The 26,058-nt window shown below is 54.0% G+C and overlaps 2 protein-coding genes across 3 annotated transcripts; one reads left to right on the top strand and one right to left on the bottom strand.

Moving 5' to 3' along the window:
- Positions 1-1,776: 1,776 nt before the first annotated feature.
- Positions 1,777-20,530, top strand: SYCE3 (synaptonemal complex central element protein 3). Of its 2 annotated transcripts, XM_017339263.3 has the most exons (4): positions 1,801-1,893; positions 14,092-14,257; positions 14,853-14,961; positions 20,261-20,530. In XM_017339263.3, exons 3-4 carry the CDS (start codon positions 14,853-14,855, stop codon positions 20,416-20,418), a joined length of 267 nt encoding a protein of 88 aa, XP_017194752.1. In that variant the 5' UTR covers positions 1,801-1,893; positions 14,092-14,257; the 3' UTR covers positions 20,419-20,530. The 2 variants fall into 2 exon arrangements, with proteins under 2 accessions (XP_002723272.1, XP_017194752.1); XM_002723226.4 differs by lacking the exon at positions 14,092-14,257 and having other exon boundaries at positions 1,777-1,893.
- A 1,038-nt stretch (positions 20,531-21,568) lies between these two features.
- Positions 21,569-25,432, bottom strand: KLHDC7B (kelch domain containing 7B). Its single transcript, XM_002723233.3, has one exon. It carries the CDS (start codon positions 25,430-25,432, stop codon positions 21,569-21,571), a length of 3,864 nt encoding a protein of 1,287 aa, XP_002723279.3.
- Positions 25,433-26,058: the final 626 nt, after the last annotated feature.

Here is a 26,058-nt window from a genome sequence, read left to right as displayed (position 1 = left end):
AATCCGAACATCTACTTATAACACTGGAACATTTACCTCTGAGTTTAAGTCTACTGGTAACCAACCCCCTGCTCAAACAAACCCATGCATTACGCACGTCCTTTCCACAACGCTTCACCACGATTTAGTTTTAGTAGCTCATTTAAGACTCGCTCACTGATTTCCATAATTGCTTTATGTTCTTTCCACCAGGCCACACAGACTAAGGTATTTACCACTGTTTGTACTTCTCTCAGCCACTGGAGTTGCTACCTCTCATTTACAAGTCGTCAGTCTATGATAAGACACCCTCAAGTGGGTTACAGCAGGACCTGAGAGCTTCCCCAGGACCCTCTCGTCCCTGCATCAGGTCTGACTGCAGACCATATACCCTACGTCTGCACTTCCCTCCAGGCCTTTGTTGCAGATAACAAGCATCAGAGGGGTTGAATCACTCTAGGAGGACCGAGTCCATCCCACAGCTCGACCGTCAGTGAGGTCATCTTGAGCAGAGGTCGTTTCTCACAGATTTCCAAGAATACAGGGATCCCCAGGAAATCTACAACCACGCCTGCGCCCTGTGGAGACAGACCTCCTGCGGCGACCTTGTCAGCCTCTTCACTCTCCGGATCCAGCTTCCTGCTATGGCCTGGGAAAAGCAGCAGAGGACGGCCCAAGTCCTTCAGCCCCAGCTACCCACGTGGGAGACCCTGACGAAGCTCCTGGCTTCCGGCTTGCGGCCACTCGGAGAGGGAACCACAGACGGACATTCTCTCTCTCCGTCTGTGTGCGTGTCTCTTTCAAACAAACAAAATAAATCTTAAGAAAGAAAGAGGAGCCGGTGCTGTGGCATAACAGGTAAAGCCGCCGCCTGCAGTGCCGGCACCGCATATGGGCGCCGGTTCAAGTCCCGGCTGTTTCAGTTCTGATCCAGCTCTCTGCTACGGCCTGGGAGAGCAGCAGAGGGTGACCCAAGTGCTTGGGCCCCTGCACCCACGTGGGAGATCTGCAGATGGAAGACCTCTCTCTCTCTATCTCTGTGTCACTCTGATTTTCAAAAAAATAAATAAATCTAAAAAAAAAACTCCGTGGGCCTCAGGTTGGTGAAGAGCCTCAAACGCAAGTGTTGAAGTCCAGTTACCAGCCTTCCAGACTTGCCCGTCCTTTCCAAGTGTGTCGCCCTCCAATCACCTCCCCTCCCGGCTTCCCGAGCCCCGTCACACCTCCCTTCATTTCTCCTGTCCACACCTGAACCAGCAGCCTCAGACGGCTCCGCCGCCGCCCTGCCTGCAGCAGCCGGGCCGAACTCTGCGCCGGCCGCTCCTCTGCTCCACATCCAGGGTGCCGCTGCACTGGGAACAAAGACCGCGCAGGGGCCAGCCTCGTCCAGCCTGGCGCCGGGCGGCCTGCTGCCGGCCTTGCGAGGCGACCCGTGCGAGGACTGGGCTGCAGTCGGGGCTCAGCACTCCCGGCCTGCGGCACCTGTGTGCGCCGAGCCTCGCTTCTGCCCCGGTCCGGGGCCGGACAGTCCACGGCATGCAGCCACTCGCTCGGCACCGTCCCCGCACTGCAGCGACACGGTGGACGGCAGCCAGGGGCCTGTGTACCGGCTTCACCCCCAACACGGAGCCGAGGAGACGAGCGCCGCGGAGGCCCCGGAGCCCCAGGTCGAGGGTCTCGGCTCGGCGCTCTGCTCCCCCAGCCTCGCAGCTTCCTCCTCGCGGGGCTCCGTCCGGCAGAGACTCGGCGGAAGCACCGCCCCTTCCGCTCTGAGCCAGCCAGTGAGGGCGAGAGGCACGTTCCGGGGGCGGGCCTGGTAACGGAAAGGGGCGGGGCGTCGTGCGCGGGAGCCGCTTCCTGCCTCGGGCGGCCTCGGCGGGCAGCGGAGTCGACCGGAGCGCCGGTCCGCCGAAGGTGAGCAGGGCCGTCGCACCAGAGCCGTGGCCCGCCTCCTCACCCACCCTCGGCCGCCCGCAGTGCGCACCGGGACCCTCATCCGGACCTGTACTTCCCGACGGCTCACGTTTTACCTCAGGCGCTGACCCCCGGTCCCGACCTCTCCCGCCCCTCAGTCGGTCCTGACCCCTGACCGCTTTCCTCCCGTCCACCCCGCGTCCTCCCGCCCACCTCGCTCTGACCGAGTGTCCTGGAGCTGAGTCCGTCCCGGGACCCCCCGAGACCCCTGACCGCTTTCCTCCTGTCCACCCCGCGTCCTGCCGCCCACCTCGCTCTGACCGAGTGTCCTGGAGCTGAGTCCGTCCCGGGACCCCCCCGAGACCCCTGCAGATCGCCTCGCGTCCCTGCCGGGAGTGAGCCGAGACCTTTGGGACCCTAAACGCCAGGACTCCCCTCCCTCCCTCCCTGCCCCCTCTACCTCTCTCCCCCTCCTCCTCCCCTCTCCCCCTCCCCCTTCCTTCCAGATCCACCCTCCTCAGAGACCCCACACCACTCCGGCGGGAGCCTGCATCCCCCTGCCGTCCCCTGCCGTCCCCTGCCGTCCCCTGCCTCTCCCCCAGTCTGCCTGGGCCCCGTACTTGGAGCCGCGTGGTTTTGTGCCTGTGCTCCGCCCTATGCCATCATCTCGCCCTTCCGTGCATCAGCCTCTCACACTGCCCCCAGCACCACCCAGTGTCCTAGAGTCCTGAGGACGCCGCAGACTGCGGCCTACTCACCACCGTTACCTCGCTGTGGCACGCCTGCCTCCGGGCGTGGAGCTTTGCCAGATCTTGACCATCCACCTCAAACCAAGATGGAAGAAAACTCCACTGGCATTCGTGGCCGCTGCCTTCCCGCCGTCCCCACTGGCCCCTGCCCACCTCCTCCCTGGCTCCGTACCTCCTTACTTTCATGGGGTCAGGACTCTGCCCGTCTGAGCTGAGTCCCTGGTTCTTCTTGCACTTATGTCAGCAAGTGCTGTTGGCCTGTTCTCACAGCGGATGCACATTCTGGGGCTTCTCCCTGCACGTCTAACTGTGGCCCAAACCCCGTCACCCCTCACCTGGCGTTCCGCAGCAGCCGCCTAACTAATCCGCCTGCTCCTCTCTCCCCACCCTAGGGACCAAGGGGTCTTCAAAAAGTCCATGGAAATGCATAGCATGAAAAAAGTGATGCATGGATTTGAATCTTCGCACCAAAATAAACGTTTCGTTTATTTCAGTTTTCTGTGAACCTTTTGAAGTGCCCTCTGTTCCCAGCAGTGCAGGCAGAGTGAACCCTCTAAATGACTTTTCAAACCACGTCACCCCTGTCAAATCTGCCAAAGTCCTACTAGCTCCTCCTTCCTCAGCCACACCAAGGACACTTAGCCACACGACTTTTTATTTTTTATTTTTTTAAGATTTATTTATTTATTTATTTATTTGAAAGAGTTACACAGAGAGAGAAGGAGAGGCAGTGAGCAAGAGAGAGGTCGTCCATCCGCTGGTTCACTCCCCAATTGGCCACAACGGCTGGAGCTGTGCCATTCTGAAGCCAGGAGCCAGGAGCTTCTTCCGGGTCTCCCATGCGGGTGCAGAGGCCCAAGGACTTGGGCCATCTTCCACTGCTTTCCCAGGCCACAGCAGAGAGCTGGATGGGAAGAGGAGCAGCCAGGACTTGAACCGGCACTCATATGTGGTGCCAGCACTGTAGGCAGCGGCTTTACCCGCTACACCACAGCGCCGGCCCCCACAGCTTTTCTTTCTGCTGGTCCTTCTGCACAGAAGCGCTTCCTAAGACCCTCAGGGCTCCATGCTCGCTCTGGTTCTCGTCTGAGCTTTCCTGCCCGCCCTGTGTGGACTGCTGTCCTCACCCCTCATGTCGTCCCTTCACCCTGCAGTCACGTGACATCTCACGTGTCTGTGTGTTTGGTGCCCATTTCCCCTGACTGGGATGGGGTTGTCTGTTGTGTTTGCTGATGGATTCCTAGCACCTGAACAGTGCCTCGCACTCAGCGTTTGTTGACTGAATAAACTGGCCACTCCTTCCTCTTCTGTCGACGTTACTCCTATACTCTCTCTGGTTCCCTGCATTTCTGACTGCTTCTCTGCCCACTTTATGTGTTTCCTTTTGTTCTTTAAATCCTGATTTTTTTTCAGGGTTCCTTCCTACTGCATTTTAGACATTCACCATGACTGATTTAATCTCTTATAATTTAAAGGACTATCAAGTCTTTGTTTTCACCGTAGTCTCTTTCCAGGGCTCTAGATCTGTATTTCAACTGCTTGGGATTTTTGGTTGTTTTTTTTTTTGTTTGTTTTGTTTTGTTTTGTTTTCATCTTGAAAGGCAGGAAAGAGAGGGAGGCAGAGAGAAATCTTGCATACTCTGGTTTACTCCTCAAGCCCAAGTCAGAGGCCTGGAACTCCATCCTGGTCTCCCACATGGGTACCAGGGACCCAAGCACTTGAGCCGTCACCTGCCACCTCCCAGGATGCACTAGCTGGAAAGTGGACAGAAGAGGAGCCATGGCTCAGCCCTGCCGTCTGCTACGGGATGTGGGCTTAACCTGCCGCACCACGTGTACCCAATAGGTTGATACCCAGTTGATACCCCATAGACAACCACACATTCAAGCTGCCTCCAGTTTTTTGTTGAAGATATATTTATTTGTTTCGTGGCAGAGAGTGGGGGAGAATTTTCACTGGTTCACTCCTGAAATGGCCACAACTGCTAGGGCTGGGCCAAGCCGAAGCAGCTAGGCTCATTCCAGGTCTCCCACGGGGCGGCAGGGGCCCAAGAATTTCGGCCGTTCACTGCCTCCCCAGCTGCATTGGTGGGGAGTTAGACTGGAAACAGAGCAGCCGGCACTCACACTGGCGCTCCAGCACGGAACGCTGGCATCACAAGTAGATGAGCCCATTCACACTGCCTCAACTTGAACTTTGCTTTCCCATGCCATCCCTCACTCACATGCTTTCTCCTGCGCTCCATCTACTCTGACAGGTCAACACTGTATTTTCAGAGGCCTTGTGAAAAGACACAGTGCTGAGGAGTTCCACTCTAGAATAAGACAAGTCTGGGTCCAGCCTTGCTACTGCTTAGCTGTGTGAACTTGGTTAGACTGACTTTTTTTTTTTAAAGATTTATTTTATTTGAGCCGGCGCCGTGGCTCAATAGGCTAATCCTCCACCTTGCGGCGCCGGCACACCGGGTTCTAGTCCCGGTCAGGGCGCCAGATTCTGTCCCGGTTGCCCCTCTTCCAGGCCAGCTCTCTGCTATGGCCAGGGAGTGCAGTGGAGGATGGCCCAGGTGCTTGGGCCCTGCACCCCATGGGAGACCAGGAAAAAGCACCTGGATCCTGGCTCCTGCCATCGGATCAGTGCGGTGCGCCGGCTGCAGCGGCGGCCATTGGAGGGTGAACCAACGGCAAGGGAAAACCTTTCTCTCTCTGTCTCTCTCTCTCACTGTCCACTCTGCCTGTCAAAAAAAAAAAAAAAAAGATTTATTTTATTGGGGCTGGCGCTGTGGCACAGTGGGCTAAGCCTTCGCCTGCAGCGCCCAGCGTCCCATGTGGGCAACGGTTCAAGTCCCAGCTACCCTGCTCCCAATCTAGCTCCCTGCTGTGGCCTGGGAAAGCAGTGGGTGGCCCAGGTTCTTGGGCACCTGTGCTCGTTTTGGAGATCCAGAGGAAGCTCCCAGCTCCTGGCTTCGGATTGGCCCAGCTCCAGCCATTATGGCCATTTGGGGAGTGAACCGGTGAATGGAAGACTTCTCTCTCTATCTCTGTAACTCTGCTTTTCAAATAAATAAATAAATAAATGTTTTAAAAACATTTTTAAAAAGATTTATTTTATTGATTTGAAAGACAGAGAGAGGTCTTCCATCCGCTGGTTCACTCCCTAGATGGCTGCAATGGCTGGAGTTGCGCTGATCCAAAGCCAGGAACCAGGAGTTTCTTCAAGGTCTCCCACATGGGTGCAGGGGCCCAAGGACTTGGCCCATCTTCTACTGCTTTCCCAGGCCACGGCAGAGAACTGGATCAGAAGAGGAACAGCCGGGACTTGAACTGGCACCCAAATGGGATGCCGGCGCTTCAGGCCAGGGTGATAACCCGCTGCGGCACTGCGCCAGTCTCGACTGTTTGACTGCTGGAACCCTTGGTTTCCTCATATGTGCAGCAGGGAGAAGAACAGCACTTACTTAGTAGTGGTATTATGGGAATGAAATCAGCTGAATGCTTGTTAAGAACTTAGACAGCTCCTGGTACTTCAAAATGAAACAAGGTCTTTATTATTTGATTCATATCTCAATCAGGTTCTGATCACAGTAAAGTATTTCCCAAGCAATTACTGTGTCTCTCTCTGTAGATAGGGACACGTGTAGCCACTCCATTCAATTTGACGAGTTTTGGGTGACTATTATATCAAGCTGGGTCGATCTTCACAACAACCGGCAAAGGATGGCTCATGTCCGTTGTATGGAGAAGGAAGCTAGGTTTAAACAGATTGTGTAGCCTTCCGAGATCTTACAGCGGTCAGCTACAGAACTGGGGTTACCAACCCAGGCTTTCTGGGTGTACGGAAACTTTCTCCAGTTTCTTACTGCATTTTGTCAGCTCTTTTAACTCACGTTCTCATCTAGAATTCCTTGAGTACCAGCGCTATAGTGTGTGAGAACATGAGCTGGAGCTGGCCGGCCAGGATCCAATTCTCAGCTCTGTTTGTTTGCAACTTAGTTAACTTCCCTGAGACTCGTTTTTCTCATCTATGAGTTGGGATAATAATAGTACTTTCTTTATTATAAAATTTTTAGAACAGGAGCTGGTGCTGTGGCATGGCAGTTTAGGGCTTTGTGGGTGCCAGTTCGGGTCCCGGCTGCTCCACTTCCCATCTAGCTCTCTGCTATGGCCTGGGAGACTGGCAGAGGATGGCCTAGGTCCTTTGGCCCCTGCGCCTGCATGGGGAGCCCGGGGGAGGCTATTGGCTTCTGGCTTCAGATCAGCTCATCACCAGCTGTTGAGGCCATTTGAGGGGTGAGCCGATGGATAGAGAACCTCCCTCCCTCTCTCTCTCTCTCTCTCTCTGGGCCCCCCCCCTCCTTGACTGTCTTTCAAAAAAAAAAAGATGTTTAGAACCGTGTCTGGCTGGAAGTAGTTCAGGAGCTGTGGAAACATCAGAAAGGTGTAGATTGACCTTGGTAGCTGACTGATGGGAAACATAAAGAAAGGCTTCAAGAGGAAATGATCCTTGAGCTGAATCTTAAAAAACAGTAGCGGGGCCGGCGCTGTGGCAGATGAACCAGCATCTCTCTCTCTCTCTGCCTCTGCCTCTCTGTAACTCTGCCTTTCAAGTAAAATAAATAAATCTTTTTAAGAAAAATAGCGTTTCAGGCAGCAGAATGATGATGTACATAAAGCCACAGAGGCAAGAGAGAATCCAGGGATGCTTCCAGGGTTTCCAGATGATATGGCTGTAAGAGCCATCTTACCTGAGCAGACGTTGACTTGCAAGCGCATAAAGGGGGCGGTGTTGTGGCGTAGTAGGCTAAGTCTCCACCTGTGGGACCAGCATCCCATATGGTGCTGGTTTGTGTCCCAGCTGCTCCTCTTCTGATCCAGCTCTCTGCTGTGGCCCGGGAAGGCAGTGGAGGATGGCCCAAGTGCTTAGACCCCTGCACCCACATGGGAGACCCAGAAGAAGCTCCTGGCTCCTGGCTTCGGATCAGCACAGCTCCAACTGTTGTAGCCATTTGGGGGGGGGGGTGAATCGGCAGATGGAAGATCTCTCTCTCTCTCTGTGTCTCTCCTCTCTGTAACTCTGCCTTTCAAGTAAATAAATAAAATTTAAAAGAAGGAAGGAAGGGAGAAAAAGAAAGAAACTGCATTAAGACATTTGGATTGCATGGCTATTGATCTCCAGAGAATCTTGTACAGCAAGTTTGTTTTTGCCAAATGATTCCTTGATGGAAGGGAATGTGTGTTTATTTAATTTTTTTAATCCCAAACTTCTGTAATAGTACTTGGCTTATAGCAGGCAAGAAATTTACCAAAGTAAATAATTGGTATGGCCAAAGGTTAGAGTGTAGAGAGGACATGGCTAGATAGTGACAGATATGAGCTGTGATGCCACTAAAGGCATTTTTTTGGGTGGAAAGAAAACCATTAAAAAAAAAAAAGTGAAATTGGGGCCAGTGCCATGGCTCACTTGGTTAATCCTCCGCCTGCAGTGCCAGCATCCCATATGGACACTGGGTTCTAGTCCTGGTTGCTCCTCTTCCAGTCCGGCTCTCTGCTGTGGCCCGGGAGGGCAGTGGAGGATGGCCCAAGTGCTTGGGCCCCTGCACCCGCATGGGAGACCAGGAGGAAGCGCCTGGCTCCTGGCTTCAGATTGGCGCAGCACTGGCTGTGGCGGCCATTTAGGGAGTGAACCAACGGAAGGAAGACCTTTCTGTCTCTCTGTCTCTCACTGTCTATAACTCTACCTGTCAAATAAATTTAAAAAATTTTTTTAAAGTGAAATGGACTTGAGGAAAAAAAGAAAACCATTTTATTGTTTGCTTTGGTTTTTAAGATTAATATTTGGGGTGGTCATATGGCCTAGCAGTTGAGATACTGCATCCTGCATCAGAGTACCTGGGTTCTATTCCTGGCTCCAGTTCCTGGCTCCAGCTTCCTGCTAATATGGATCTGGGGAGGCAGCAAGTATGGCTTAGATGATCAGGTTCCTGCTATTCATGAGGGGAGAGAACTGGGTTGAGTTTCTAGTTCCCAGGTTCAAGTTGGCCGAGCCTGGCAGTTGAAAGTATTTGGAGAAAAAAACTAAAAGGAAACAGTTTGTATCTCAGTTTCTGTCTCTGTCTCTCAAATAATGATTTAAAAAATTAAGTAAAAATAAATATTTTAAAATTAATCTTTATTTTATTAAACTTAAAAATCCAGGTCTCAAGTATAATTTATAAATCTTATTCTTTTTTTGCTTTTATTTAGTTGAAGGGCAGAGTTAGAGACAGAGAGAGAAAGGTTGTCCATCTGCTGGTTCACTCCCCAAATGGCCACAATGACCAGGACTGGGCCAGGCCAAAACCAGGAGCCGGGAGCTTCATCTGGGTCTCCCATGTGGGTGCAGGGGCCCAAGTGCCTGGGCCATCTTCTGCTGCATTCCTAGCACATTAGCGGAGAGCTGGATCAGAAGAGGAGCAGTCAGGTCTTGAACTGGCGCCTGTATGGGATGCCAGCACTGCAGGCAGTGGCTTAACCCACTATGCCACAGCACCGGACCCCCTTCATAATTCTTATAAATACCATGTCAAAGTTACAGAGTGAACTTGAGTTCTTTTAAATGACCTAAAACTGTATAAACATGCTAAGATTTTGGTTTAAATTATACCAATTATAATTTTAAATTTCAGTGGCAAAAACTGTCCTATCACTCTAATAGAACAAATTCTCTTAAACATACAAATGCCAAATAGTCACAGTAATTCTTGGGTTGTTTTGTTTTGTTTTTTGATGTGCTTGTAAACCCTTGCCATCTTCCCTCCCTTCCTGGGGCTTTTAGTCGCTCACTCATTTAGGAAGCACTTATATCATCCCATACAAGTTTTCAAGTTCCTCTCTCTTAGACTGTTTAGAGTTACCTTAGCTCCATGAAGCTCAGTGATGACCAGGGAGCATTGGCTGGAAGGCCCTGAGCCCTCTGGGAATCTGGACTCGACTTCTAGAACCTGACTTCCGTAACATAACATATCCAAGTAGGCAGCTGGATAAATGAATTCAGGAGAGAGAATGGGCACAACAGGAATGTGGGGGGTATTAGCCTACAGATGAAATTCCCCATTTCGATTAATAATACCACCAAAATTAGAAGTCATCCCTGTCCCTCACTTACCCCTGCAAACCCAGACCCATCAAATCCTCTACCAAATTCTGTTGGCTTGCTTTCAGAATATATTCCACGCCTTTGTGCTTCTCATATTTATGTCATCACTGCCAGTCCAAGCCACTGTCCCCTGCAGACCACTGCCACACTCCCCTAACTGGCCGCCCTGCTCTTGCTCTTGCCAGCCGTCTGCTGGAGTTCCTTTTCCAAGCAGCAGCCAACGTCTCGTCTCAGAACATAATCCCGTCATACCCTGCACTCCTCAACCTCTCCAGGCATCCCCTCACGCTCCGAATAAGCAAAATTCTTACCTGTCTAACTGATCTCATCTACTGCTTTACTCAGCACCAGTCTACGTTTTTTTCTATCTCTCAAAACACACCAGGGCCACACCCACTTTTCTTGAGCGCCTTCCTCTGTCTAGACTCCTTGCCCTTGACCTTCTCATGGCCAGCCCTTGTGCCATTCAAATATCATTCAAATGTCACTTCATGAAAGTGGGCTCCCGATTTCACAAACTAAAGTGCTCCCTTTCCCACGAAGGTCCTCTGTTATGCTGCCCGATTTAATTTTTGTGTAGCAGTTACTGCGCACTGAAGGTGTTTCTGAATCTTGGTACTTGTTTATTCTCTGTCTTCCCCTGGAACAGCAGCTCTATGAGAACATGGGTTTTGTCTGTCTGGATCCAAAGATACACTGCACTGTCTGCAGAGCCACAGTAGCTACTCAGTGCCTGTAGAATCAATCGTGGGTGGCGGGATGGACCTCGGGGAAAGCAGTAACCTTGGACAATGGGAAGGACAGGGCTTGGCCAGGCAGTGAGCTCCCCAGTGCGAGCTTCAGTACCCTGGCAGCTCCCAAGCACTCGGCTTTCTGGACCATGTATGATTAAATATTCATTCTATGGGCAGATCAAATTAGAGAGTTTCAGTGACCCCTTAGTTCAGAAAGATAAGGTGGGGAGGATTTAAAAATGACCTGTGGTTTCTGCCCAGGCTACGGGGTGAGTGGTGGTGCCGTTCACTGGACTGCAGAATGAAGAAGGAGCAGCAGATCTGGGAAAGAGAAATAGGATCTGTGGCTCCGGTTGTAGAGCTTTGTTGTTTTTTTTTTTTAATTTTTATTTTTTATTTTTGACAGGCAGAGTGGACAGTGAGAGAGAGAGACAGAGAGAGAAAGGTCTTCCTTTGCCATTGGTTCACCCTCCAATGGCCGCCGCTGCAGCCGGCGCACCGCACTGATCCGATGGCAGGAGCCAGGAGCCAGGTGCTTTTCCTGGTCTCCCATGGGGTGCAGGGCCCAAGCACCTGGGCCATCCTCCACTGCACTCCCTGGCCATAGCAGAGAGCTGGCCTGGAAGAGGGGCAACTGGGACAGAATCCGGCGCCCCAACCGGGACTAGAACCCGGTGTGCTGGCACCACAAGGTGGAGGATTAGCCTATTGAGCCACGGCGCCGGCTCGATTGTAGAGCTTTGAATGCTGCGGGACGTTCCACAGGGGAATTGCAGCAGCAGGCGGCCAAACTGGGTTTAGGAGCGAAGACTGAACCGGGGTATATGTTTAGGGGTCCTCAGCGTACCAGGCCGTGAGGCCGAGAGCAGAGAGGGCGTCAGCATCGGGCCTGTGTGGTATAGAGAGAAAGGGCTGAGAGGATCCTCATTGACACTGCGGTCAGGAGCTACAGAGAGGTGGGAAGAGTTTCGGGAAAACAAGGCTAAAACCCCAAGGGGGGCTTTTGAGCAGGAGAAAAGGCCAACCGCCAGGTGCTGCCGAAAGGTTCTGGACAGCTGGGAGACAGAACGTGCTCTGGGCCTGCCAGCTAAGACTGTGCTAAGAGCAGTTTTCGTTAGTGGCTGAGAAATACCAGGTGACAGGTGGGGTGAGGAAGTAGAACCCACAGGCAGGCAAATGTGTGAGGAGGCCTGGCAGGGAAAGGGAGTGAGCATGAGACTGAGTCAAGAAAGGTGTTCCAGACAATTCTCCCCATCTTTTTTTAAAAAATATTTATTTATTTGAAAGACAGTTAACAGAAAGGCAGAGGCAGAGAGAGAGAGATCTGCTGGTTCACTCCCCAAATGGCTGCAACTGCCAGAGCTGGGGCGATCTAAAGCCAGGAGCCAGGAGCTTCTCCAGGTCTCCCACACAGGTGCAGGGGCCCAAGCACTTGGGCCATCTTCTACTGCTTTCCCAGGCCATAGCAGAGAGCTGGATCAAAAGTGGAGCAGCCAAGACTTGAACTGGTGCCCATATGGGATGCTGGCACTGCAGGCAGCGGCTTTACCTACTATGCCACAGTGCCACCAACCCCTGTCACCCATTCTTAGCCTCCTGCCCTGCCCCCTGTTTGCACCTCCCCACTCACTTCTGTCAAACTCTTCCTACTTAGGAAAAAAAAAAAAAAAAAAAAAAAAAAAAAAAACCAGCAGGAAGGATGGAGTCTTCAAATGTGAAATAGCTCATTTACAGATCCCGAAAGCCGTGTGTGGGGCTCCTGTGCCCTAGGTTCTCAGATCTGCCTCTGGTCTACTATAGGGGGCTCTCGGCCCCTCCCTCAGAATCCTGGCCCTCAACAGGGAGGCCGGCAGGAGGGGAAAGACTGGACTCTCTTTCAGAATCAGCACTTGACAAGGCACTCCTTGCTTCCTCGATTCAGTCCACATTCGTTGAACATTTGCTATTTTCCTAACGCTGAGCTGGACACCAGAAACAGTTCCCTGAAAGACAGCCCCTGCTCCCCAGAACCTCCTCGTCTGGTTGGAGCTGGCAGGTGCCACGACGGGGGAGTCCAGGGAGCCACAGGAAGAACCAGGTGGAGGCCTGTAGCTCTGCAGCAAGGGGAAGCAGTCCCCACACATCCGCGTGCTCAGGGAGCATAAAACCACATCCCTCCTAGCCTTGTGCTCGCCTGGCTCACGGCCTCGCCTCCTGAGGTCATACATTCCAGCAGCTCCACAGCCTTACTCATCTATTCCCTCCCATCTTAACTAGTCCAGTGCCTTGTAGTTAAATAGGCAAATCATGGAATGAATTAATGTAATTGATAAAGATCAGAGAAGATCTGGGTGATTCAGTTACAGTCCACAGCTTCAAAGAGCAATAGGTATGATTTGTGAGGTTCTTATTATGGCACATACTGAGTTGAATAGCATATCACTTAATCACTTAAACCTCACAAAAACCCTGTAAGATATAGGTAATATTAATAATTCTCTTTTCTAAAATTTTTATTTATTTGAAAGGTAGGGAGATAGAGATTTCCCATCTAGAGGTTCCCTCTCCAAAAACCTGCAACAGCTGGAGCTGGACCAGGCCAAAGTGAGGGGTCAGGAACTCAATCTGCTTGTCCCCCATGGGAGACAGGGACCCAAGAACTTGAGTCTTCGCCTCCTACCTTCCAGGGCACACAGTAGAAAGAAGAGTAGAACAGGGACTTGAAACCAGGTACTCTGATATGAGATGCGGAACTCCAAAATGGCATCTCAACCACTGTGCCAAACGTCCACCCCAATAATTCTCTCTCTCTCTCTTTTAAAGATTTTATGTATTTATTTGACAGAGTTGCAGACAGTGAGAGTTAAAGACAGAGCAAAAGGTTTTCCATCCTCTGGTTCACTCCCCAAATGGCTGTGACAGCCGGAGTTGGGCCAATCTGAAGCCAGGAGCCAGGAGCTTCCTCCAGGTCTCCCACATGGGTGCAGGGGCCCAAGGACTTGGGCCATCTTCTACTGCTTTCCCAGGACATAGCAGAGAGCTGGATCAGAAGAGGAACAGCCAGGACTATAACCGGGGCTGTAGGCAGAGGATTAACCTACTGTGCCACAGAGCCAGCCCCCCAATAATTATCTTTTAAAAATTACAGTATATTGTTGGGGACCGGTGCTATGGCACAGCAGATTAAGCTGCCACCTGCAATGCTAGCATCCCATATGGGCACTGGTTCAAGTCCTGGCAGAAAATGACCCAAGTGCTTAGGTCCATGCTACCCATGTGGGAGACCCTACTGAAGCTCCTGGCTCCTGACTTCTGCTTGGCCCAGCCTTGGCCATTGCAGCCATTTGGGGAGTGGGCCAGTGGATGAAAGATTCCTCTCTCTCTCTCTCTCTCTCTCTAACTCTGACTTTGAAATAAATAAAAACTTTTTTACAAAAATTACAAAACTGTATTGTCAAAGAGACAAGTGAGTTGTTCTAAGTAACATAGCTAACATGTACAAGAGCCAAGCTTTGAACACAGGCATTTCTGCTGGAGTCAGGACTCAGTTTCTGTGAGAGTCGTCCTGGAAAGTTCAGCTATAATCATTTCTTTTATTCTGCAGATTTGCTGTGCTGGTGTGGTATGGAGATACATTCCCTGCATCTAAGGACTTTTCAGTGTAATATCATATATATCGTATGACAAACCAGAACATGAAAAATACCACAGTAGATATGTAGATAGTTGTTAATAAAAACAGATATGAAGCTTTGACAACCTGGAGGAGGGTAAGGTTAATTTTAAGATATGAAATGAGGGGCTGACATATGGCATAGGGGGTTAAGCCACCACCTGCGATGCTGACATCCCACATGGGCTACTTTAGTAGGCAAAACATTGTTGCCAGGGTGGGCACTGTGGCACAGCAGTTTAGGTTCCTGGTGTTGCCCTGATTGTTGTAGACATTTAAGCAGATGGAAAGTCTCTCTGTCTCCCCTTCTGTTTCTTGCTCTGTCTTTCAAATAAATAAACCTTTTAGAGCATACTTGCAAAAGTAAATTCTACTATCACCATCATGGTGAAGATTTTTCCCCCTCCGACAGATAAAATTGTCTTTCACTGTAATCATTCCAGCGCTCAGCTATGCTTGAGTTGTTTAGTATGGCAAGAAAAGAAGGGAGGGGTGGGACAGCTAACACGTGCCAAACACCGCTGGGCCCTTCCTGGGCACTCTCATTTAAGCCATCAACAGCACTAGGAAGCAGGTGGCCTTGTCCACATCTAGGAAGTTCTTTAGAAGAATCACTGAGCTAGCTGTCAGCAGTGCAGCTGGAATTGAAATGTCGATCTGTCTTATACCAGCCTCTTTCTGTGCACGCCTAGATGGCTGATTCTGACCCTGGGGAAAGAAACTACGACAACATGCTGAAAATGCTCTCAGATCTGAATAAGGACTTGGAAAAGCTGTTGGAAGAGATGGAGAAGATCTCAGGTAGAACGTTTTCTCAGGCAGGGTACCGTCCCCGTCATTGTAAAAGCTCAGCTCTCCCCCAGCCCTCTGCACTCTCATCAGAGCCTTCCCACTAATGAGGAAGAATGAAACCTTTTCAACACTGAGTGTTCTCACTCGGGAATACGGTGTGTCTCTGCAATTATTCAAATGTTCATCAAGATGTCTCAAAGAATTTTGCAACTGTTTTCTAAATATTTTTCAACACATATACTTCTGTGTTTGTTTACATTACAAATGAGAAGTCTTTACATGTATGAGCATTTGCTAAATAAGTGATTTTAGGGTGCAGGAAACGGTAGGTTTTTGGGTGTTTGGTACCCTGCTGATGTTATTAATGATAGCAACAGGTTGTATTTGTTGTTTGCCGAGTACTGGTCTCTCTACCGTGTACTTTACATACGCTTGCCCCTTTATTCCTCACAGCAAACTTGCAGGGACACAGTATTATAGTCCTTGTTTTACAGATGAGGAAACCAGAGCTTAGAGAATGTAAGCAGCCTGGTCAGAGGTCCTTTGGTCTGCTCAGTCTCCAGAGTGTTCTGATTTCTGTCCTCTGAAAATATGTATAACGCTTGGAAGCAACTGTTTTTTGAATAGCTAAGCCATAATAGATAACTTTTCATAATATTTTCAGTTTCTTCTTCGGTAACTGCTTTGTTAAAGTTGTGTCAGCTTGAGCATTTCATATTTCCTCCCAAATCATGTTATCAATATTTTCTAATTTATTTTTTAAAGATTTATTTATTTATTTGAAAGGCAGAAAAACAAAAAGAGAGAAAGAGAGAGAGAGAGAGAGAGATCCATCCATCCACTGGTTCACTCCCTAGAAATCTGCAACAGCCAGGACTGGGCCAGGCCAAAGCCAGGAGCCGGGAAGTCTACCCTGATTTCCCACTTGGGTGGTAGGAGCCCAAGTGCATCATCTGCTGCCTCCCACGTGTATCAGCAGGAGGGTGGACGGGAAGCAGAGGCGGAACTCTATCCTAGGCATTCGTGGGATATGGGAAGCAGGCTTTCCAAGCATTTAACCATTGCTATACCACAATGCCCATTCCCCTATTTTGCAATTTATTAGCGTGCTACTGTATATAGTGACATTTTCATCAGTGAGCATCAACATTTACAAGTAAATAATTATTATGTTTATAGTTATCAGATAAATCATTATGGTTTCTTAAATGTTGCATGTTCATTTTAAAATGCAATCAAAGTAGAATTCAATCAAAATAGAAAAGTGTAGAGAAAGTTTACAATTATCAGAATCCAGCCTCCCAGAATTAACCGCTGTTAACAGTGATGAATGCTATTCCAGGTCTCTCTATGTGCAGATAGAATGAGACAGATACATGGAGGAGAGGTCATTTGTTTCAAAGACAGACTTTCATTAAACAGGAATCTTACCAGGGCTGGTGCTGTGGTGTATCGTGTAAAGCTGCCTCCTGCAGTGCCAGCATCCCATATGGACTTGGGATAAGGACTTCTCAGCTAACACTAAAATGTGAATATAATTATCTGAATAAAAGGCACAACTGGGGGGGCTGGCGCTGTGGCGCAGTGGGTTAATGCCCTGGCCTAAAGCGCTGGCATCCCATATGGGCGCCGGTTCGAGACCCAGCTGCTCCACTTCCAATCCAGCTTTCTGCTGGGAAAAGCAATGGAAGATGGCCCAAGTCCTTGGGCCCCTACACCTGCATGGGAGACCTGGAAGAAGCTCCTGGCTCCTGGCTTCGGATTGGTGCAGTTCTGGCCGTTGCGGCCAATTGGGGAGTGAACCAATGGATGGAAGACCTCTCTCTCTCTCTCTCTCTCTCTCTCTCTCTCTTTCTCTCTCTCTGCCTCTCCTCTCTCTGTGTAACTCTGACTTTAAAACAAATAAATAAGTCTTTAAAAAAAAAAAGACACAACTGGAAAATGGAGAGATGAGAGACTGGGAAAATACAGAGAGAAGACTGGAAACAGGTGGGGAAAAGTGAGTTCAGTTTATAGAAATGTTGAGTGGCGTGTACCAACAAGACAGAGGTGGCAGTGTGCTACACACTGTCGAAAAGAGTATCCCAGAGCTTAAAGAAATATCAAGACTGGAGAGTTTTAAAGCACCATTTATTTATTCATTTAAAAATTTTAGGCCGGCGCTGTGGCTCACTAGGCTAATCTTCCGCCTGTGGCGCCGGCACACCGAGTTCTAGTCCCAGTCGGGTTCTAGTACCGGTCGGGGCGCCGGATTCTGTCTTGGTTGCCCCTCTTCCAGTCCAGCTCTCTGCTGTGGCCAGGGAGTGCAGTGGAGGATGGCCCAAGTGCTTGGGCCCTGCACCCCATGGGAGACCAGGAGAAGCACCTGGCTCCTGCCTTTGGATCAGTGCAGTGCGCCGGCTGGCCGCAGCAGCCATTGGAAGGTGAACCAATGGCAAAGGAAGACCTTTCTCTCTGTCTCTCTCTCTCTCTCACTGTCCACTCTGCCTGTCAAAAAATAAAAATAAAAAATAAATAAAATAAAATTTTAAAATAAGATTTGTTTTATTTATCTGAAAGGCAGTTACAGAGAGGGAGAGGTTGAGAGGTCTTCCTTCCTTTGGTTCACTCCCCAAAGGGCCGCAATGGCCAGGGCTGGACCACACTGAATCCAGGAGCTGGGAACTCCATTCAGGTCTCCCTCTTGGGTAACAGGGCCCAAGCACTTGGATCATCTTCCACTGATTTCTCTGGCACATTAGCAGGGAGCTGGATCAGAAGTGGAACAACTTAAATTGGCTCTCATATGAGATGTCGGCATCACAGGCAACAGCTGAACCTGTTGTGCCATAATGCTAGCCCTTAAAAATGCTTTAAAAAAAAGATTTATTCGGCCAGCACCACGGCTCACTAGGCTAATCCTCCGCCTGTGGTGCCAGCACCCCAGGTTCTAGTCCCAGTCAGGGCACCAGATTCTGTCCCAGTTGCTCCTCTTCCAGTCCAGCTCTCTGCTGTAGCCCGGGAAGGCAGTGGAGGATGGCCCAGGTGCTTGGGCCCTGCACCTGAATGGGAGACCAGGAGGAGGCACCTGGCTCCTGGCTTCAGATTGGTGCAGCTCGCCAGCCCTGGCAGCCATTTGGGGGATGAACCAACGGAAGGAAGACCTTTCTCTCTGTCTCTCTCACTGTTTAACTCTGCCTGTCAAAATTAAAAAAAAAATTATTCATTTATTTATTTAAAAGGCAGAGTTACAGAGGAAGAGAATCTTTTACCCACTGGTTCATTCTCCAAATGACTGCAATGAGCAGGGCTGGGCCAGGCCAAAGCCAGGATTCTGGAACCCCATCAGGATCTCCCACATGGGTGGCTGGGGCCCAAGTGCTTAGACTGTTTTCCACTGTTTTTCTGGGTGCATTAGCAGAGAACTGATCAGACGTGGAGCAGCCAGGGCTTGAACTGGCATTCATATGGGTTGCAGGTGTCATCGGCAGTGGCTTAACCTGCTAGACCACAATGCTGGCCCCTAAGAATACTTTTTGAATGACCACCTAAGCCAAACCCTGCAATCAAGTTGCTTATAACCTAATGAAGAAATAAACATATATTGGCAGTGTGGCATAGTGGGTAAAGCCTTCGCCTGTGATGCCGGCACACCCTATGGTCGCTGGTTCAAATTCCAGCTGCTCCATTTCCAATCCAGCTCCCTGCTAATGACCTGGGAAAGCACTGGAGGATGGTCCAGGTATATTTATTTATTTGAAAGGCAGAATAACAGAGAGCGGGGGTGGAGAGAAAGAGAAAGAGAGGTCTTTCACCCACTGGTTTATTCCCCAAATGGCCTCAACGGCTGGGCCTGGGCTAGGCCTAAGCCAGGAACTCCATTCAGGTCTCCCACATGGGGGGGGGGGGCCTAAGTACTTGGACCATCATCTGGTGATTCTCAGGCACATTAGCAAGGAGCTAGATCAGAAGTGGAGCAGCCAGGACTCGAACAAGCACTCCAGCTGGGATGCAAGCAAAGATTTTACCCACTGTGCCGCAACCTCAGTCCCTTACAGATGTCTCAAATAAGGCTCCTCCCAGCCTACTTCTCCCTGGCAGCAGACGTGGCTCCTTTCCTACACAGCGTCTTTCATGGTCAGTAGTCATCTCACATGCAAGTGGTGTGGACACTTGAGGGGCAGGGCGTGGCGTACCCTGTCACACAGCAAGTGCGGTATCACCAGGGCTGCCTCAGCAAAACACCGCACAAGGTAGAGTCCACTGACTGCGGGAGGAATGCCTGTAGCACTCAGCGTGTTTGGATGGTCGCAAGTCCTTCCTGGAATCTATCCTTGGCCAGACGAGGAGAGGGCTAGGCACTGCTGTCTCAGTTTCCTTCTGTGCTGTGCTGCCAGCTCTCAGAGATGACGACTGCAGACACAGAAGAGCCGCCTGCTTCCAAAGCAGGGGTGGCATCAAGGCCGTGCTCATCTCCATTGCACACCTTCCAGGAAGAAGTGCCAGTGGGAAATGCTGCCTTCAGGTAAAGGGGCTCTAAACAGTGGATTTGTTTTTGTTTTGATCGCTTACTAGAAACTCAGCTGCCGTGTGGGACTGGAGGAGTCATTTCTATGCTGTTTCCCCTGCATTTTAGATTCTTACCCACTTTGCCCTGAGCACTTCAGTTGTTCCTTGTTTTCACCTCTGTCAAGCAATCTCCACCTCCCATTTCATCCCTTGCACGTTCTACCTCCACAAAGCACTGGACACAACACAGCCAGGGATTTGGCCACTGTATAACAAGGGCCTACTTTCCTCTCGTCTCCAGTAATCTGTTCACTCCCACCTGAGACCTCACCAGAATGGCTTCTACTAATGTTCTGCTCATGTAACTTCTGTGTTGTCTCTATAAAGTCTTCCTTTTCCAAAAGATTTATTTCTGTATTTGAAAGGCAGACTAAAGGGGTGTAGGGACAGAAAGAGATCTTCCATCTGCTGGTTCACTCCTCAAATGCCTGTATGTGGCCGGGGCTGGGCCAGCTGAGAACTGGATCCGGGACAGGAACGCAGTCACTTGACCGAGTCAGCAGCCAGAGCCAGGTGTTGAACTCAGGCACTCAGATGGGAGACATCTTACCCACTAGGCCGAGTGCCCACTGCAGGAGTTTTTCATAGGAATTGTGATGAATCCCACCACAGGGGGCCTCCCAGCTTTTTTTCCTTAGAGTGATCGTGCCTCTGCAAGGTCTGGCCCCCGAATGCCGAGCACAGATTCCCCGACCCTCCAGGGTGTGCTGGAGCTCCAGCCCCTCCCTGTAGCCTGACCGGGCCTGTCTGGTCGTTACAGTGCAGGCGACCTGGATGGCCTATGACATGGTGGTGATGCGCACCAACCCCACGCTGGCAGAGTCCATGCGCCGGCTGGAAGACGCCTTCCTCAACTGCAAGGAGGAGATGGAGAAGAACTGGCAAGAGATGCTCAGAGAGACCAAGCCCAAGCAGTAGACCCCCCCCGGCCCCACAGCCACCCTCCCCTGCTGCCTGGGTGGAGAGCCGGCGTCCCAGGTGTGCAGTTGTATCAGAGTGTTATTGCCCAATAAACCTATTTTCAAGCATGGCTGCAGGTCCCTTTCTGTGCTGCGTTGAGCCCTACCCAGCAGTGCATCAGCCTTGTGAACAAAACATGACTGGCAATGCAGATGCTTCCACGGAGTCAAACATGTATTTGGTGCCAACTGCGCTAAGCAGAGTATCAAAAGCAAAAAAGTTCTCAGACAGAAACAGGGGAGGCAAGAGGTTGGGCAGGCAGCAGCATTCCATCGGAGTAACTAAATCCGGGTTCCAGAGTGGGTGTGGGGAGAAGACGCGTCACATCCCCAGCTCTGTGTCCTGGCCCCGCACCAGGTGCCCATGTCTGCGATCTTGCGTCCTCCCACAGCTCCTGAGGACCGAAGTCCATCATCTCATCTTAGACAATGAAAAGGGAAGTTGATGATCTTCTCCAAGTCCACACAGCCCCTAAGGGCAGACGAGGGGGAACACAGTTCTCACTGAGAGGAGAGGTAGAAGGGCTGTGGGATGTGCTTCTGGAGGGGCTGGGGCAGACCTGCGATGCCGCAGAGGGGCACGAGCCCAGTCTGGCCCAGTCATGGGCAGGCGCTGCGATGGCAGGATGGCACCAATCTAAGCCGGCTTCACAGACAAGGGCTCCAGGCCCTCAAGGAGCCAAGTGCCAGAGGCCAGGAGGGCTGCCCGAGGAGAGACAGGCATCTCTCAGACAAGGCCACTTCCTGGGCGCCTCTTTGCTCCCTCTTCCCCTAGGTAGGCATGGAAGTACCATGCGCTCCCTGCCGTCTCCTTCCTTGAGCCACGTCCTTGTCCCTGGGGAAGCTCCCGTCCCTGACGCAGGGAACCAAGGTGCCCGCACAGAGGAGGGACCCGCAGGCAACTGGGCAAGGAGTCGGGGCTGGAGACGGTCGAGGCGTGGTGGGGCAGAGCAGGGAAGCTGAAGGGGTCTGGGCTCCAGGGGAAGAACTCTCGCTCCAACAATGCGTGACAGTCCTCAAGGCAGAGACAGTCTAGCGGGAAGGGGAGGTTGTCCCGGAAGCGAGAGCAGAGCGTCTGATCCCGCTGCTTCCCACGCTTCCTGCAGGGCTCACAGGGAGGTCTGCAGAGGACCCTCAGAGGGCAGGGTCAGGACGAACGGGCTGAGGACCCCCTTCCTCCCCAGGGGAAAGGGCTGCAGCTCCTGGGCCTGGAACAGGGCCGTCCCCTCGGAGACGGTGAACGTGGCCGTGACCTGGTGGTTGAGGCAGTAAATGGTGTTGCCCAGCACAGCGCAGCGCAGCGGGGCGGGGTCGGGCAGGGGCAGGGAGGCAGCCCGGCTCCAGGAACCTGTCACTGTGTTGTAGCGCATCACGGCAGCACCCACGCCCCGCAGCAGGTCGAAGCGGTACAGGAAGCCCCCGAGCGCCACCATGTCACTGGAGCGCCGATGGGTGGCACTGTAGGGGCACTCGTCCCACGCGTCCTTCACGGGGCTGTATCTGAGCAGGCGGTAGAAGAGGTGGCCTCCTGTGACGTAGATGTCGCCACGACAGGCCACGGCCTCGTGGGCCACGGGGAAGGTGCCTGCGGGGAGGGGGGCCCGCGAGGTCCAGGCGTCTGTGCGTGGGTCGTAGCACTCCATACTGTACAGGCATTCGCCTCCAATGGCATACAGCAGCCCGTCCAGGGCCACTAGCTTGAGCTGGGCTCGGGCCTGCTGCATGGGCCGGACCTGGCTCCAGATGTTGGTCAGAGGGTTGTAACAGAAGACCTCATTGGAGCAGACAGCCTTGGCACCAGAGCCACGGATGCCCCCCGCCAGGAACAGATAGTTGTGCATGGTACAGAGACCGCAGCCCCGGAGCGGGGCTTCCTCTGGCACCTGAGTCAGGGGCCACCATGTGTTCTCTTGGGGGTTGAACACGTGCAGGTGCGTAGGAGGAGGCAAGAGCGGAGGCCCGGATGGAGGAGCCTCCTCGCCACGAGAGCCCGAGCGGCTCACCTGGTAGAGGCTGGGCAGCACAAGGACCCCCAGCACCGCCTGGCCCTGGCCAGTCCGCAGGCCCAGGATACGCTCACGGTCAGCCCCGCTCAGCTGCCGGTAGAGGTCCGGGTCTCCCAGCACATGCAGCAGGTTGTTGCTCATCAAGGTGTAGGTCTCCTGGGCCAGGCCGGCTTCCCCATGCCTCTGGGCAAAGGCCAGCACATCCAGGCAGCTGCCCAGGTCCAGCTGCCGCCTCAGGGCCACTGCCTTGGCTGGCTCCAGGGCCCAGGAGCGGGGCTTCCTGGCCCCCTCCACCACCCCCCAGCTCCCAGGCCTCTGCAGGAAAGCCATGAGCTTGCGGGTCTCTTTCTGCCTCTCTGTGAGGAGCACCCCGCTGCCTGAGGGGCTGGTCCCCTGCCCCGCCGCCTCCCCGCCACGCTGCCCTGGGGGAGCAAGCTGCCCTTGCCCAACCTCCTCCCGCTCAAAACTCTGGGCTACTTCACAGAGGCTGCGCTTCCGAGGCCTGGGCACTGGCTGTGACCCGCACCTCACGGCAGGGGATGGTGCAGGGCCCTGCTGGGACGGTGCCACAGGTTGGGAGGGGGCCCTGGGCACTGCAGCTGGGGGCAGTGAGTCTAGACTTTCCTTCTCAGCTACATCTTCCCTTGGGCCTGGGGCTGAGCCAGGGGTGGGGGCCCCGTTGCTCTCAAAGCTTCCAGCCAAGCCCCCTGCGCCTGCCTCTGTGGCCATCCCTAATGAAAGCACGGCCCCCTGAGAGGCAGAAGCTGGCTGGCCGTCCTCAGAGGGTGTGGAAACGCTGAGAGGCGCAGGGGGTCCAGGGGCTGTCCTTGGGGCACGTCCTGGGGGCCTCGCTTGCCTGGGGAAGGGATGGCTTCTGAGAACCATGGCTACGAGACTGCCCCAGCTGGTGGAGATCTGCCTCTCCTGGTAGCCCCCGGAAAGAGCCACCCTGGGCTCCTGGGACACAGGCCTTGGCCCACTGGCAGGGGCTGCAGTGGGAGCTGGGGCTGGGGCTGGGGCTGCGGTGGGGGCTGGGGCTGGGGCTGGGACTGCGGTGGGGGCTGGGCTTGGTGTTGGGGCTGGGGCTGGGCTGGGTGTTGGTGTTGGGGCTGGGGCTGGTGTTGGGGCTGCGGTGGGAGCTGGGCTTGGTGTTGGTGTTGGGGCTGGGCTGGGTGTTGGGGCTGGGCTTGGTGTTGGTGTTGGGGCTGGGGCTGGGCTTGGTGTTGGGGCTGGGCTTGGTGTTGGGGCTGGGCTTGGTGTTGGTGTTGGGGCTGGGGCTGGGCTTGGTGTTGGGGCTGGGGCTGGGCTTGGTGTTGGGCTTAGGGCTGGGGTTGGGGATAGAGTTGAGCCTGAGGCTGGAGGTGAGATTGGAGCTGGGACTGAGGCTGGAGAAGTTGGAGTTGGGGGTGGGGGTGAGGCTGGGGTTGGGGTCAGGGTTAGGGTTTGGACTGCTGATGGAGCTGAGGTTAAGGCTTGGGCTGGGGCTGTAACTGGGGCTGACAACGGGGCTGGCGCTGCTCTGAGATGTTCGCCATCAGGACCCTGGTTAACTCCTAGCAGCAAAGAGTTAGGAGAGGGGGTGGCGGTTGCAGGCTGGAGGCCCTGGCGCTGGCGAGCCTTAGGGCCGTGAGGCGGAAGCATGGCAGCACTGGGCAGGGGCTGGGTGCGGCTGCCTCCCGCCGCAGAGGCGCCGCGACCGCCCAGCCCGCCTTGGCCTTGCCCCGACGCCCTACCTTCTGCGACGACGTGGCCGGCCCCTGGCTTCTCTGCGCCGGCGGGCCCTTGGCCGAGCGACAGGCGATCCTCTCTGGAGCCGTTAGCCTGGGCTATGCCCGCCGGGCAAGCACCCGTGACCCCCGGCCCTTGGGACGAGAGCAGGCGGCCCCAGGACGGCCCCTCCAAGGAGCCCGGGACCTCCCTCCAGGCCCAGGGCCAGCCTTCCCCGGGGACGGCGGACGCGGTGTCCTCACTGTCAGCAGCCTCAGCCCCTGAGCGCAGACCTGGGGCTGGGGCTGGCTGGCGGCTGCTCTTCCCTCGTCTGCCCTCCGGGCTGTCGGACCCAGATCCAGTGTACGGGGCGCGGCCCGGAGACAGCTCCTGGACTGCAGGGCGCTGAGCGCAGGGGCTGCGAGCCTGAGCGCCAGAGTCGGCAGCAGCAGACGCCGCATCCACTGCGTCCCACACGCTGGCCACCGTGCCCAGACGGCGTGGGTCGGGCTTCGGGCGGTGGCGGGTTCTGTCCCCGGAGCCTGCGTCCCTGTGCCGCCGCCGGCTGCCCCGGCCTCGCTCTGGTGCTCCAGGAAGCCCCGCACCCAGCTGCCAGCGGCTGGAGTCCCGGTGCTCTGGGCCCTTGGTGCTGACGCGTCCCACCTCCGGCTGCACATCGGCTTCGCTGCCAGGACTTCGCGGGGTGAAGTGGATCACGACCGGGGCAGGCGCGCCCCCTGCTTGGCTCCCACCCAAGAGGGCAGTGCTTAGCTCCAGGGGCTCCCTTCTTCTACCTCCGGGGGCTTCTGGGGTGGCGCCGCCATGCTGCTGTCCCAAGGTCCCTCTGCCGAGCGCCTCGCCCGGGGTCTTGGGCAGAAGCCTGGCTTTGGGGTGTAGGTCCCCACCTCCAGAGGGTTCGCACCCCTGGGCTCCTGCCGCAGCCTGGCCCCCATGGCCACATCCCAGAGGACCTGGCTTCCCCTGCCCTGGGCTCTGTCCCTCGTGGCCACCACTGACCTTGGGCTTTGGGTGCAGAGTCGGCCTGGCTCCTCCCGCCTGGGCAGGCTGGGTCCCGGGGGCTGAGGACTCCGGTCTTGCTGCCTGCTGATCCTGCCCGGGGCCAAACCAGTGCAAAGCCAGCGCTGTGGCGGCCACCACAGCCAGGGCCAGCAGGGCCAGCACAGCTCCTTCCCAGTCATCGTCACCGTCCCAATCCCAGCCCCAGAGGGGGCCGCCAGCTTCCAAAGTGCCCTGGCTCATGGCGCGTGAGTGGCGGGTGCACATACTGCCGGCCCGTGGTCTGCGCAGAGGGCACGGCCGGCACCACGCCCAGGGCTGCCCAGTTAAGGTGAACCTGTTCTCCAGGGCCTGAGAGGGCTGGGGTCCTTGCCTGAACCCAGGCCCCGAGGTGGGAGGGAGGGAGACCCCTCAGGGTCCAGCAGCTGGCCCAGTGTCACAGGTGGTGTGTCTGGACTCGAGCCTGGGTACCCCCGCGCCCCCACACCCGTGGGCACACAGGGTCCTTCTCCAAGCAGGGGCTCCGGCAGGGAAGGGTTACCTGGGGAGATGCTATCTCGGCTGTAGCAACATGAAGCAGCCCCGATGGATTACCAGAAACCCGAGAGGCTTTTCGGGGGGGGGGTGGCTGGGGGAGGTGGACAGCAGTGACCGTGGGGACGTGGCTGGGTGTTTCTCAGCAGGGGGAGGTGAGGCCCCAGCGGGGGGTGCGTGAGGTTTGCCGTGGGCGCTCAGGTGCCCACACCTGCGCTCAGCGGCCTCTGGACTCTGCCTACCTTGAGCTCACACTCCGGATGCGATGGTTTTCAAGTCAAGGGGGGACATTTTACAAAGACAACCTGAGAGCTGTGTCTCCAGGCTTGCTTCAC

The sequence above is a fragment of the Oryctolagus cuniculus genome, chromosome 11 (assembly GCF_964237555.1).
Source record: "Oryctolagus cuniculus chromosome 11, mOryCun1.1, whole genome shotgun sequence".
Lineage (NCBI taxonomy): Eukaryota > Metazoa > Chordata > Mammalia > Lagomorpha > Leporidae > Oryctolagus > Oryctolagus cuniculus.
This window is presented reverse-complemented; position numbering and strand designations above follow the sequence as displayed.

What these genes read in the sequence shown, in the direction of transcription:
- SYCE3 (XM_002723226.4), top strand. Translation starts at nt 14,853, where the DNA reads ATGGCTGATTCTGACCCTGGGGAAAGAAACTACGACAACATGCTGAAA. An exon ending in AGAGATGGAGAAGATCTCAG is followed by an intron (nt 14,962 to 20,260) that starts GTAGAACGTTTT and finishes TGGTCGTTACAG; the next exon opens with TGCAGGCGACCTGGATGGCC.
- KLHDC7B (XM_002723233.3), bottom strand. Translation starts at nt 25,432, where the DNA reads ATGAGCCAGGGCACTTTGGAAGCTGGCGGCCCCCTCTGGGGCTGGGAT.